This window comes from Epinephelus fuscoguttatus, linkage group LG19 (assembly GCF_011397635.1).
Source record: "Epinephelus fuscoguttatus linkage group LG19, E.fuscoguttatus.final_Chr_v1".
NCBI classification, from domain to species: Eukaryota; Metazoa; Chordata; class Actinopteri; order Perciformes; family Serranidae; genus Epinephelus; species Epinephelus fuscoguttatus.
In genome coordinates, this window is record NC_064770.1 from 11485362 (window position 1) to 11500138 (window position 14777).

The 14777-nt window shown below is 42.5% G+C and overlaps 1 protein-coding gene across 1 annotated transcript in view; it reads left to right on the forward strand.

Annotated features, from left to right (window-relative positions):
* LOC125879171 (myosin phosphatase Rho-interacting protein-like) overlaps positions 1 to 13635 on the forward strand; it is a 35161-nt gene extending 21526 nt beyond the window's left edge. The window contains exons 12-22 of the mRNA XM_049560830.1: positions 10 to 99; positions 197 to 306; positions 555 to 1071; positions 1437 to 1529; positions 1625 to 3868; positions 6283 to 6430; positions 11084 to 11201; positions 11387 to 11546; positions 11815 to 11916; positions 12805 to 12891; positions 12982 to 13635. Coding sequence (XP_049416787.1) covers positions 10 to 99; positions 197 to 306; positions 555 to 1071; positions 1437 to 1529; positions 1625 to 3868; positions 6283 to 6430; positions 11084 to 11201; positions 11387 to 11546; positions 11815 to 11916; positions 12805 to 12891; positions 12982 to 13122 — 3810 coding nt within the window. The 3' untranslated portion in view covers positions 13123 to 13635. The remainder of the gene's footprint in view (positions 1 to 9; positions 100 to 196; positions 307 to 554; positions 1072 to 1436; positions 1530 to 1624; positions 3869 to 6282; positions 6431 to 11083; positions 11202 to 11386; positions 11547 to 11814; positions 11917 to 12804; positions 12892 to 12981) is intronic.
* The last annotated feature ends 1142 nt before the right edge of the window (positions 13636 to 14777 follow it).

Genomic DNA, 14777 nt, shown 5'->3' on the forward strand with positions numbered 1-14777 from the left:
TCCCCTCAGGCTTCAGATCTTGAAGGAGAAATCGACTTAACAAAGTGTTACAATGTGTCTGAGTATCAGGTGCAGAGGAACTACGGCTTCCAGATTCATGTAAGAAAACTGCTCTGACACTAATTAGGCAAAACCTTTATCTTGTGCAATAACAAGAAGTTGAGTAAATAATTTTTTTTTTTTTTTTTTTTTAAAGACCCCAAAGGGTGTCTACACATTGTCGGCCATGACTTCAGGGATACGCAAAAACTGGATCCAGGCTCTGATGAAAAACGTTCGTCCAGCTAACGCCCCAGATGTAGCCAGGTAAAGTCAAATTTAAATACTCAAATTTAAATACTTAAACATCTTAAGACATCTTAAAAAACATAGATATTTAATTTATTGTGATGTAGAAAGGAGAAATGCAGAAAAAATCTCACGTTTTAAACAATTAATTGGTTGTCAAAATGGTTGATGGTTACGCAGCTGAAATCATCAACTAATTGTTTCTTTTCTCTACATTGTGATATTTTCCTCTCCTCCATCTAAACATATCAATTTGTTGTGTATAGTTTACCTGGCCACCACGTTCCCTGCAGCCCACCTGAGTCCCTCCCCAGACCAGATGTGACTCAGGACTCTCCCCCCGCTGACGTCTCCACAGAGCGAGACCCTCATCCCAAACACAGGAGTGTGATGGAGAGACGGCGGGAGGGACGCTACAAAACCTTTGACTGGGCCGAGTTCAGGCCTCAGAACAAGCCGACTCCAGATCCCCAGAGCACTAAAGCTCTATGTTCACTGGAGTTAGGGGATCTAGAGAGGAGGAAGAGGAGGGAGGAGAGGAGGAGGAGGTATGAGAGCATGCTGGGCTTCTCTCTGGGGTGGGAGGTGATTGGAAATAAAGCAGCAGATGGAAGTGTCCGAGCACTGAGTCCAAAATCACAGCAGAAAGCGGAAGAGGAGATTGAAGAGTGCTGGAAACAGGTGGAGAAGACGATGTTCAGACTGGAGAGCAGTGTCCCGCTGTTTACTGAAGACAGAGACACTGTGGAGATGGAGAAGCTACTGGACAGTTACAGGAAGGGGGTGAGAGCTTTTAGTCTGAGTTCAGTATGAATATAATTATGTATATTTTATTTGAATTATTAGATTTTAGTTAGTCTTTAACAAATAATCACGTTCCCCAGAGGATAAATCCTACATATTATAGTGGTCCCTGACTTATCAAGTTTTCATTAATCCAATGTAGGGTTACAAACCCTCTTTTATGACATTATATCTAACGAGGTAGCATCTGCTTTCTCTGCTGTACCACAGCTTGATGGTCATGTTTACTAACTGGACAGAGGAACATGATTATAAAGGACTTGATATCTTTTTTAAAGCCATGTATTAGACTGATTGTTATGGATTTGAGAGGCTGTTAACTGGTTGTCTGTGTGTTGTTGAAGGTGGAGGATCTGAAGGCCCAGCTGGCAGAGTCGGAGCATCACAGACTGGAGCTAGAGGCTCAGCTCATTACAGCAGGATATTATCAACAGCAGGTCTGCCACATTTTTGGCCTCGGCTACTTGTTTATGTCAGTCTTTGATACTTGTATGATTGCTAATCCTCCATTTTCTCTGTTGTGTTTCTGAAGCGGGACCCTTCTCTGAGTCCTGAAGCAGATTTTTGCCCATCAGACACAAAGGAAAAGCCATTAAACAGCAACACACAGACACTGACGAATGTGTGCAAAGAAACCAGAGAGCTCTTACAGCAGCAGAACATTATCAACATGCAGGAGCAGCTTAGCCTTGAACCGCCTTCATTACCACCTCAGACTCCCAGCATCTGGCTGCATGACGCAGAGGGCAGTTTACAAGAACTGGTGGATTTGCTTCCTGAGACAGCAGAGACACCTGTATTATTATCACCTGCATCAGACAACCAGGACGTATTTTCTCAGAGTGACGGACAAACTGTAGACTTAGACGTTGCAGCAATCAACCACCAGAATCAGCAGGACAGAGATGACTGTGAGCAGGTTCCTAGCTCAGAAATACAAATAAATAATAGTGAATATAGTTCATTAAGTCTGGAGAAGTCTGCAGACGCAGGTGATGACTTGCTGAGCTGCTGTGTAGAACAACACATACCTCCAGACCAAGCGATGGTGAGGAGGCTTTCCAAAGAGGTGGAGCTGCTCACCAGCCAGAACGAGGCTCTCAACCAGCGCAACCAGGAGATGCTAAACCAACTGACCGAGGCTGACCGTGAGATAGAGAGGCTGAAAGTGGAGCTCAGCAGCAGGTACACTGAACCCCATCACCTCCCTGAAGTGGAACAGCTGGAACAAACAAGGGTTGAAGATCTGGAGAGGGAGCTGAGCTCCAGAGACCAGCAGCTCCTGGAGGCCCAGACCTTGATCACCTCCCTGGAGGAGAATCTGAGGGAGACGGAGGCACTGCTGCAGCTGAGTGCTGCAACAGAAACAGAAGAAACAGGACAGGAGAATAAGGGATACCTGCTTCGATGTTTTGAGGCCACCGAGGCCAAGCTTACAGAGCTGGAGAGACAGCTCAACGAATCAGAACTGGCTTGCAGGGAGCTCCAGATGCAAAATGCAGAGCTGAAGGAAGCTGAGAAACTTTACCTTCAAACAGCTGCAGAGGCGGAGGCTGACATCAGGAGGCTGAACCAAGAGTTGGAGGAGAAGGAGAAGTTGAAAGATGGAGTTGGCAATAGATGTGTTTCTGGTGAAGAAAGGATCCGGCAAGTGATAGACGGGATGGTCATGAGGTTGAAAGCTTTGGAGAGATTACTGGAGGTGATTGACAAGTTGGATTTTGATATGAGAAAGGAGGAAGAGGGGAAGCCTACAGTAGTGAGTCGGCTGAGTTGGGAGGAAGAGTTTTGGAGTTTACTGCTAAACAAACTAAATGCCAATCCCTCTCAGCTTGATGAGGAGAAACCTGTACAAGTGCTTCTTAGTGAGGGGATGGAACGTATGATAGCAGAGAAACAAATGCTGCTGTTAGGGCATGGTTTACTCTCTGAGACAGATGAAGGGAGGGGATGTTTGAAAGATCTGGATATTATATGGAATACTGCAAGTGAGTCAGAAACCAAAAAGATAGATGAGAGCAGGACATATGACTTAAGCGACCAGCTGTGTGAGATGGAACATTTTAGAGACTTCACACAGAAGAAAATTTCTTTTCTAAACCACCTGGCCTCCTCTGTCGACACCTTAGGCCTTGACAAACTCAAGTTTACAGCTGACAGACTCTCCAACCAGCATCCTTGGTCTGGTTTCATTCACTCAGCAGCAACTGAAGCATTTTACTGCTGTCACTTAAGCAGACTTCAGTCACAATATGGGAGGCAACTTGAAGAAACCAAACAAAAATTGCAGAGTTCATCTCTCATCTGCAGCAAGTGTGTCGACTTGATGGAAGAAAACAGGGAGCTCAGAGAACGACTGTCAAACCTAGAAGCACAACAGTCATCGTCATCGGGCGATAAGATGGACAGGTGTTGCCAGACAGAAGAGACTTACCCACAGGACACTGATATTGAGTTAAAGGTAGCAGATGAAAGTATTACAGATGAAAACGGAGAAGAAGAAGTGATGGTTGAGTGCCTGGATGTCCCACTTCCATGTGTTGAAGGCCAGTTGGGAATCCAGGAGAGAGCAGATGAAAGCACAGAGAAAAGCGATACATCCCAAAAGGAAGCCGATCCTTTGGGCTTGGACACAGAGCTAGTTTTAGAGCTGAGAAGAAGAGTGGAGGAGCTGGAGGAGCAGCTGGCTGTCATGGCGGAGGAGATGAAAGAAGAGTTTGATGGGAAGATGAGTTCTGTTCAGACGCAACAGGAGAGGGACATGGAAAAGCTGAAGGTAGGTAGAGCTGGAGAGGTTTCCATCAGCCAGTGTTTAAGATAGAAGCTGCCTGTAGATTGAATTTATTTATAGTAAATGTTGTCTGCACATTTGACCATCTTCATGCCAGACAAAAATAAATCAGAGGGAAAATAAGCAAATACAGTTTGAGTGTTATGGAAACCAATGGCAGCCTGAAATATAAGACATGAAGTACATGAAGACAAGCCAGAAGAAAACAAAGTAATAATCATGATAACAAAATGATAATAAATGAAAATAGATAAATACAAAACTAAGATAAATAAATAAAAACTAGTAAATCATAAAATTTACCAACAACAGGAGAAAGGCAGGGGTGTTGTTTAATCCTCTTTCATGTCTGGTGCAATGTTCATCAGGTCAGGGATAATCCATAAAATGGTTGCAGATTTCCTGAATCGTTTTTGTTGAGACCATGAGACCTCTCAAGTTTTTATTGTGTAGAACTTCCTCAATCCATCTTGCAAGTAAAGTGATGAAGGCCAGGGCTGGCTGTGTCAAGACAGAGAGGCTGACATCAGGTAGTGCACCAGAGATGACAGATAAAGGTTTAGGGGCAATGACCACATTATAAACTGGCTATTGTGGCCTTCTTGATTTTAAGGGACACAAGACAACTTATTTTAGGAAGGAAAAAGGTTCAATAGGCTTCTATCTCAACGTTTCATTCATTTCTGTGAAGAAAGCTTAATTACAATTTTATTTTTAAAGTTTGGATAATTATTTAAAGGCGCTGCATGTAAGAATGTGGCCAAAACGGTTACTGCACTCAAATTCAAAATACTGTCGCGAGTCGTGTCTGCCCCCCCTCCCCTACAGATTCGAGGTTGCTGGACAGCGGCACGCTGGAGACTGATTTGTTTGCCCACGGGCGGCTGCCGTGGCAGGGCCACGTCGCCGTGTCCTTGATCTTCGGTTTTCCAGCTGACCGTTCGAGCAAGTCTAGCTTCTCTGCTGCTAACGCTGCTGCCGGGATACAGCTGAGGAGGAGCAGGCTGCTAATGCTATGTACCGGAACACTGCTAACGCTGCTGCCGGGATACAGCTGAGGAGGAGCCGGTTGCTAATGCTATGTACCGGGACACTGCTAACGCTGCTGCCGGGATACAGCTGAGGAGGAGCCGGCTGCTAATGCTATGTACCGCGACACTGCTAATGCTGCTTGCCTTGCTGCTGTAGCTCAGTCGTAACTGTAACTGATTCTGAGACTCTACTGACTGCGTGACTGGTAGACGGCGGTGGGTGGCGCAATAGGCCAAAACACAAATTCAAAATATAAACACGATTTGCGGACTGTAAAATTTTTTTTTAAATGCGAATATTCTGGCTGTGCTATTGTTGTCTGTGACATCAGTATGTTATATGAACATTATTCCTTAGTCTCTGTGACATATTAGGAGGATTTTACGACTATTTGCTTTAGATTTCTTACATATAGCTCCTTTAAGATACAAACTCAAAATACAAATTCACAGGGTAAGGGCACAGTGAGGAGCTATATTTAGAGAGCCTTCTCTCTGCTAAACAGCCTCATTCTGCATTAGAAAAATATGCAGTTAAAGCAACCAAAGAATTAGCAGAACAAGGGCCAAGCGTCAGGGAGAGGAAGCACAAAAAATGCCTCTAGCATATTAAGTATGAAAAAAAAAATATGGATGTAGAATTGTATTAAAAGTTACTAAAAATAACAGAAAAACTCATCTCTGATGCTGATGCAGTATTCACAGGAAATAATCTGCTCCTCCACATTGCTCGTTTTACACAAACTTCCTGCAGTTATTACATTCACTATTTGGGTTAATTGTACAGTTTATCAGTTGTCCTGTAGCTGTCATGCATTGAATATAATATGAAATACCTATAAAATGTCACTTTGCCAGGGCTCATCATTTTACTCAGTGATTTAAATAAGGGATCCCGTAAGGAAAAAGGGTTAGGAAACTTTTAAAATAAGCTGACATAAATGCACAGTATTTGTTTGGTTAATCCAGTCAATCATATGTCTGATTACTCAAGTTATTTCATTACATTCCTGCAGAGTTCATATCAAAATAAATTTTTACCGTAAAGCAGTCCTGTTTATTGATTTGCTAGGCTGGCAACAATAGTACTATACGTTATGAAATATTAAACTTTAAACTATCCTTTAACCCATATCACAGTCCTGATAAAAACCTGGCTGATTTTAATTAAAGGAAACCAAAAAAACTTCAGTCCACATGATATAAAAAACAATATTCTAGCAGTCATATTATTGTCATTATTAACTTAATTTGATTAAAGGCTCTCACCACATAGCCCTTAAATAATAAAGATATGTGATAGAGAAGCACTTACTCTAACACCCTGACAGTTATAAATAAATGTGACTTGTGTATCATCTCCTTCAGGCCACATGTGAGCGTGGCATAGCCTCCATGGAGGAGTCTCACCTGAAGGTCGTGGAGGAGCTGCAGCGTCGACACCAACAGGAAGTGGAGCGCCTCGTGTTGGACAGAGACAGACTGCTGGAGGAGGAGAGCGCTGCTACGGCCACTGGTGAGGAGAGACTCTCATCACTCTTCTCTGCAACATATTATATTGTGTAAATCTCTGAGCAAGGAAAATAAAAACCTCTAGTTCTTAAGGAGGAATTATGTGGCTTTAACCTAGTATTGTGTTTTAGGTCTGTCCTCACTGTACAAAAACCATTGTTTATGAAATAGATTTTGTTCTTTGTCCTATTTCTGTTTGGGCATGGTCATGCTCCAAGTTTTGCAACTACAGTTCCCACAAGCTTTGGGGGATGAATTCAAATACACACACAAGAAGTTTGTGCTCTAAAAAAGGATCAGCACTCAGTGAATAACCTAAGCCCTATGATGAGCTATTATGGCAAGGCTTAACTGTACAGACCAGTGAGCAGTGATAACTAACATGTCTTTGGGGTCATCAGGTAGGAACCTCCTTTCACCGGTGTTTCGTCTAGTTGGTCCCACGACACCTCCGGGAGGCTAGACAGTGATCTCTGGCATCCCAGAGACACTCCCCTAATGCCAGGTCTCACTGCTCCCTGCACCAACCCAATAACCTCCTTTACCTTACTTACACATGGCTTTCTCAGCCCAAACAGCACTGCCACCTTCAACCAAACCCAGGTTCTGTACATGCAAGCTCCAGGTAGAAGTAGTGCTGATACTACCTTTCCTAGCACATTCACCATACTCTATTTCACACACTACATAGCATAACTACAATATAAGTTAAAGTTAAAGGAGATAAATAAACTAACATGATCAACAAACACACTCACCTTGCAGCATGGTCTCAAACAAAATGGATTCAAATAGGCCACTCCCACACTTAAATAACCTTCCTCTTCCTGGATTTCCTCCTGAGAGGAAGTGGATCTCTCCACCTGATCTCAAGGAGTTATATACCCTGCTTAGTAGTTTCCCCTGCTGGCCCCCAAATGACATTATTTCTTCTCTTATAGATAAACTGGCTTGCTCTGACTGCTTCATCTGACATTTCCCTCACTGTCTTCCTCAAACTCTGTCCCCGCACTCCGAGTTTCCCCAGCAGTGAGACAGCTGATCTTGCTATGAATCCCCTACACCCCACTTCCACTGGACAAATCCTAGTCTTCCATCCTCGCTGCTCAGCTTCTGCTCCTAAGTCTGCGTATCTAAGCTTTTTTCTTTCATAGGCTTCTTCCACTGAGTCTTCCCAATGAACTGTCAGCTCAATGAAATAAATTATCCGTTGACTCACTGACCACAACACTAAGTCAGGCCTCTGCCTGGTAAAAACTATTTCCTGGGGAACAACAAGCTTTCCCCCTAAATCTACTTGCATTTCCCAATCACAAGCACCTTCTAGTCAGCCACACCCTTGCCTCCTTACTAACGTATCCCTTCTGTATTTCTCTCCCTCACGGACAAACTGAATTACTAAACTCCTATCCTTAACACCTTCTGAATTCACCTGTCTTCATTTCCCTTCGATTCCTGCAGCTAAACATTTCAACACCTGGTTATGTCGCCATTTATATCGGCCTTGTGACAAGCTAACTTTACAGCCTGACAAAATATGCTTTAAGGTTGCTGTACCTGAACACATTGGGCATGATGGGTCCTCATTTACCCACAGTTTTAGGTTCTGGGGGGTTGGTAACACATCGTATGTAGCCCCTACCAGGAATCTAATACGATTCTCCTCCATACTCCACAGGTCCCTCCAACTAAGCTTCCTCTTCTCTACACTTTCCCAATTCAACCACTGTCCCTGTTTAGCCTGGGCCACTACCTTTGCACCCCTTACTATCTCCTCCTGTCTTCGTATCTGTTCCACAACCAGCTTTCTTTTATCTTTGAGACCTGCTTTATTCCATACCGGTTTACCTGAGCCAAGCCCAAGGCCTCCCCGGCCAAACTGAACATTACCTACAATCTCTGCATGTCTAAGAGCTGCCTCTGCCTCCTGAACTGCCGATCTTGGGTTCCACTTCCTCCCCTTGGTTAGATTTGGAACCACACTCCTAACTACCACATCCTTACTCCCAGATAACAAGAGCTCTGTCCTGACCTTGGTACATTTAAATTCCTCTGTTAAACTAGATACTGGCAGCTGAAGTATCCCTTTTCCATACAATGCAACACTACTTAGGCACCTAGGAGCACCCAACCACTTCCTAATATAGGAGCTAACCAACCTTTCAATTCTCTCCACAACGGATATTGGAATTTCGTAAATTGACAATGGCCACATTAACCTAGGATATAGCCCAAATTGCAAACACCACAACTTCAACTTTCCTGGAAGTTCTGATTTATCTATTCTATCCAATCCTTCAGCCACATCTTTTCTAAATTTCACCACCTGTTCCTCATCATTCAACTCCACATTGTACCACCTACCTAAGCTCTTCACTGACTTTTCCCTAATTGTTGGGATTTCCTCATCATCTATGACAAACTTCCTATCACTTAACTTCCCTCTACATATCGAGATGCTTCTAGATTTACTAGGCTTGATCTTCATGCTGGCCCACTTGAGGTTCTTATTTACCTTCTCTAGTAGCCTCTTTGTACATGGCATTGTTGTGGTCACCAGTGTCATGTCATCCATGTAAGCCCTAACTGGTGGAAGATGCAACCTGTTCTGTCATCTCTCTCCACCTACCACCCACTTAGAAGCCCTGATGATTACTTCCATTGCCATAGTAAATGCTAATGGAGAAATTGTACACCCTGCCATGATGCCTATTTCTAGCCTCTGCCAACCTGTTGTGAAGCCTGCCGTACTTAGACACAACCTAATATCCTGAAAGTATGCTTTCACTAAGTTGACAACTACCTGTGGCACTCTGAAGTAGTCAAACGCACTCCAAATGAGGCTATGCGGTACTGAACCAAACGCATTTGCAAGATCTAAAAATATTACATGTAAGTCCCTTTTGTTAATCTCCGCTGCCTGAATCTGATGCCAGATCATGCTAGTATGCTCTAAACACCCTGAAAAACCTGGTATTCCTGCCTTCTGCACCATGGTATCTATTAAGCTATTCCTTTCTAAGTAGCTAGCTAATCTCTGTGCAACTACACTAAAGAAAATCTTCCCCTCTACATTCAAGAGAGAAATCATCCGGAACTGGCTAAGGTCCACAGACTCCTTCTCCTTAGGAATGAGGACACCCCCTGCCCTACGCCATGCTCTTGGTATAATTTGTTTTTCCCAAACTATTCTTAGCTGTTTCCACAAAAATTTAAGGATATCAGGTGCACTTTTATAAACCCGGTAGGGGACTCCATTAGGTCCTGGGGCCGAAGAAGCCTTTGCACGCCCGACCACCTCCTGAACTTCCTTCCACCTCGGTGGCCTGACATCCATCTCATGCTCTGTCCCTCCTAATGGAGGGATATCGGGTGGGAAACCTACTATCCTATTCTTTTCTAAATCTGAATATGTATTTCTCAAATATTCTTCAACCTCTAGCCTTTCTGCTTTAAGCTGCCCTCCCTTTTCCTGGCTGAACAATCCTTTAACTTAAAAGGGTCCCTGAAAAAACCTGTCCTAGCATATTCCTTCTTCCTCCTCTTTTTCCTGAGATGCTCTGCCCTTCTAAGAACTGCTAGCCTGCTTCTCAACTCCTCTTGCAACACATTAATTCCCTCCCTTTCTTCTTCTGTAGCCTTTTTCCACTGCTTTCTTAACTGTCTCCTTTCATTGACTAACTTCTCTATTTCTCTTTGCCGCCTAGACTTACCTGACTGTACCCTCTCACCCCTCTTTCTCTCATGCAACCCAAACCTCTCTACACCATATGAGTACATTATATCTCCCATCTTTTCTAACCTTTCTATTGCATTTCCTCTAAGCCTACTCAAGATTACTGACAAATCTCTATTAACTATCTCCCATTCTTTACTGTCATTTGCCCTAGGCCATCTAACTCTAACCTTTTGCTCCATGGTTCTGTCTCTGACTGGCATACTGGCCTCAGTGTCACCTGCATCCTCTCTTACTACCCCCTCCTCCTCAGTGGCAGCGTTACTAATATCCTGCAAACTGTGGTTTTCTACCTGCCGCTGGACTTCATCCGACTGACTTGACTGACTTCTTAGGAAGTACTGATCAATGCGGCTACTCTGCCCTTTCTTTGTCACACACTTCTTCTTTCCCTGAAGAGTTCTGAGGCCTTTCACTGATGTTACTTTCTGCCAGCCGCAAGGACAAACCTGAAGCATCTTGTTCTCAACTGTGCTGCTTTTATCCTCTACAGATGCGCTCGCCTTACCCTGAGTGCTGCTAATTCTAGCCCTGGTGGATAGGTCCGTGCCCCTATCCTTCACTGAGTCACAGATCCAAGTCATAGTCATGTCCGTTCCAATGTCTGTTACCGTGTAATCCACCTGTGAGTCATCTTCCACCCCTGCTCTCGCTGACTCTTGGGGTATTTTCCCTATGTTGGCTGTAGCTAATTTTGGTTGTAGTAAGGCTGCTAGGCCTCACCACTGCTACCATGGGTTGCTAGCCCATGCCAGCACGTTTGGGGTCTTTTCCCTCCTGTCAGCTGTCTTTCCAAGTGGTCACATGGTCTTTCCCTTGTTGTCAGCTGCCCTATTCACAGCAGTCACTAGCTGGGCTAGTTCTGAAAACAGGACATGTACAGTTACTGTTGGGTCAGTGAGTTAGCTGTTCTTCTCTTAGCAATCGAAGCTATCAAGAACGCCCACCGGCTGGAGCTGGAGAGGGAGGTGCAGAAGAGATGTCAGTCAGAGAACAGCACAGGAAACACACACCTGGAGGACATATACAGACAACACAGGTATGTCTTGCATGTAAGACCCTTTATGCAAACAAACTTTGTATTAAGAGATGTCTTGGTGGAGCTTGTAACTGATGACTGAGCTGCCATATGCAGGAAAAATATACATATTACTTTGTTTTGCTGGTCAGGTGTAGTTTCATATGATGTTGATATTTATGTTGAGTATCTGTGTCTTTGTGAAGTGAGGAGCTGGCCTCGTACCAGCGGGAGCTCGAGGTTTTGTCGCAGCAGTTTTCTCTGAAGTGCCTGGAGAACGGACACCTTGTTCAGGCTCTGGATGCTGAGAGGAAGGCCTTGTGTCAGTGCCAGCAGGAAAACCAAGACCTGAGGACTAGAAACCAGGTGAGACCTCTTATACACACTCTTTAACACATCCTTTAAATGTTCTACACAATGGTTAACCACATTGATCCAGGATGTAAAACTGCGCTCAGTGTCTTAATTTAAACCCCTTATATGTAAAATGTTTAGACATTATTACAGTACTTTCCAAATTACTCTGAAAGAGTAGGTTTTTGTGAACAATCCTGGGGAAATTTATATTTTCAAACACACAGTGTCATTGAGCAAGAAGCCTCATTGTTGTCTTGTTTCTGATGTTGTCCACCAGGAGTTGAGCGGTCACCTCGCTGCAGAGATCACCAGACTGTGTTCTCTGGCGAAGCAGGACGCGCTGCCACTCAGTCAGGGTATGGATGTGTACGAAATGGAGGTAAGTCTTCTGCTAATTCTTCCCCTGAGCTTTGTATTGAGTTTCAGCTCAGTGTTTATCTTTCCAGCCCACAAAATTACCGTTCTGCTCGACTCTCAGCTCTGTAGTAACGTCATTTTCAGAGAAAAAGCTGTAAAAACCCACTGTACACTACCCGCTCAGCAGCAAACAGCAGACACAGTTAGAGACCAGCTGGTGAACATAGTCGAGGATTTAGCAGCTAAAATGACAGATATTTCCATCAGGAGTCGGTGGAGACCAATAACAGAGCTAAAACAGAGTGAATGTTGGACTTGCACAACATGACTTCAAATGAATGATAATGTTGCTCCAAAACAAGTTCAGCTATATAAACTTAAAAAGTGAAGATTACTTGTTTCTGCTGCACTGAAAATTTACAAAAAAGATCAATTATTACAGGTTAGAATAACAATTTAAATATATGTGTGAAAAAGATTCGAACACTTCTTTCACCAGTGATAATAATCTTCTGGAGGATTAAATATACATTTAAAAAGAACATGCAATATTTAAAGTTTATTAGAGCAACGTTGTTCACCTTCTCTGAAAAGGTGACAAAAAGAATTTGATCATTTAGTGAAAAGAAATGGCATGCAGCTGGATGTCTTTAGCTTCCATCATGATGATTTGTGTTTACTGAACCACTCCAAAAAGACATGGCTCTTTCTGTCAGTAATTTTGATTGCAACTGCAATAAAAATTAATACAGGGGCACCCTCTAGCTTACCTGGTAGAGCAAGTGCCCCATGTACAAAAGCTGTGTCCTTGCAGCAGCAGCAGCAGCAGCCCTAGGTTCAGTTCCAGCCCGCGGCCCCCTGCTGCGTGTCACTCCTCCACCAAGCTGATTATAAGATGTTTTTATTTCAGATTACCCTGCGAGTGAAGGAGTCTGAGGTTCAGTGTCTGAAGCAGGAGATCACATCCCTGAGGGACGACCTGCAGTCAGCACAAAGGGTGAGAGTCACACACATACAGCAGCTGGAATAATAAATGATAACTGTGACTTGAAGACAGGAAATGAACCTGATAACTGTCACGTTACAGGACAAGAGAAGCGCCACAAAGAAGTACAAAGACATGGTCACGGAGCTGAGCATCACAAGGGCTAAAACAGAGAGGGAGACGGACGAGCTGAGAGAAAACCTGAGGCTGGCTCATAAAGCTCTGGACCAGGCTTCATCTTAAAAAGTGTCAACATTAGATTCTTCACTGAAACACGTAGTCGTTTCCCTTTAGTATCACCACCCAGAAATGTGTTTAAAGCAAAAATCTTATCTTTCATCTTATTTAATAAACCCAGGATCTCTTATGCACAATCTCCCTTCACACTCCTTTTTATATTTTGAGATAAAAATGTTTATGTGTTGTCTGTATGTTGTTGATTATGTCTGTGTGAATTATTAACCTTCTTGACACTGAGTTTCTTTTTCATCATTCATAGTGATTTCTACTGCAATGCTCCTGTAAAACTGCAAGTTATTTTAAATGTTTCCCAAATATTATCATAAAAATCTTAGTAGTTACTTTGTGTGTTGTATATATATTATCTGTACAGCCATTTTGTTACTGCAATACTTAAACTGACTTGTACAAATACATGTTTTATCACATGTATTTTGTCATTCTCTGCTGTATGTCCTCAAACTTTTTAAGCAGTTTTTTTAAATCAAATTTTTAAATTAAACACATTTATAAACATGTCAAGTCACTTTACTGGCAGATTACACAATCTGTCAATTATATTTGTACCCTGCAGTATTAATATAAATGTTTTTTTATTATTATTAATTAAATCAAATTGGCAGATTAAACCTATGCTGTCTTGGTTATTTCCTTGTCTTTTATCATGCCACAGGTTTGCCCAGGGTTGCCAGGATGAAATATGGGGGCACGTGTTATTTTATTTTTTTAATTTAATCTCAGTTTGTACATGACAGATGAAGAAAACTGTTATAGCTATACTGCAGGCATTTTAATTTTGATATTTTGTGAAGATACAGCAAAAAATATTTAAGGCATCTGACAGTATTCAGCACTTTATCTGGAGGAAGAAGAAGTATGGCTTTGCTAAAAGTACTGCTTAGAGAAAATATTTCAAAATAAAAGCCCTTCTTGCAGATTTGACGCATTAGGGTCGTCAGTGTTCAATTAAAGGTGCTTTATTGCTGCATGTTACAGTGTAGTGTACACAGCATAGGGACAGTGAGATTTTTAGGCTTCAAGCTGGATCCAACTCCTGACAGCTGAACATAAAAGAATGGGAAAATGTTTATGTAAAGGGACATTGACATAAAGTAGACAAATAATCTATAACCTCTCTAATTGAAATACTAGTGGCGACACAACTGCTCGATTTTATGCTGTGTTGATTAGTTTGTACAATATTAGATAGAAAAATGTTACATTTATAGACGTGGTTTAATTTATACAACTCTTCAAATGATCCATTATTTCCAAAAACAACAACAGCAAAAGATTCAAGTCCAAAACATCAATAAAAGTGTGCTTCTTTCATCTCCCATTAATCATCTCACATCTCCTCAGATTGATCTGGTGGCCCTTTGGAGAGGTCTGATCCCTAGTTTGGGAACCACCGAACCAAACTGGCTAACTGTATATAAAGTGGTTAAAACTAGTTCTACCTGAGCAGCATTAGTATTAACGATCTAATAATATCAGATATAATCATGTATATGCAAGAGACATTCCACTGCAGAACAAGTACTTTCACTCTTGATACTCTTAAGTAAATTTTGCTGACACATCTGTACTTTTACTTGAGTAAGGTTTTGAATGCTGGACATGCAATTGAGTATTTTTACACTGTTGTAGCACTTTTA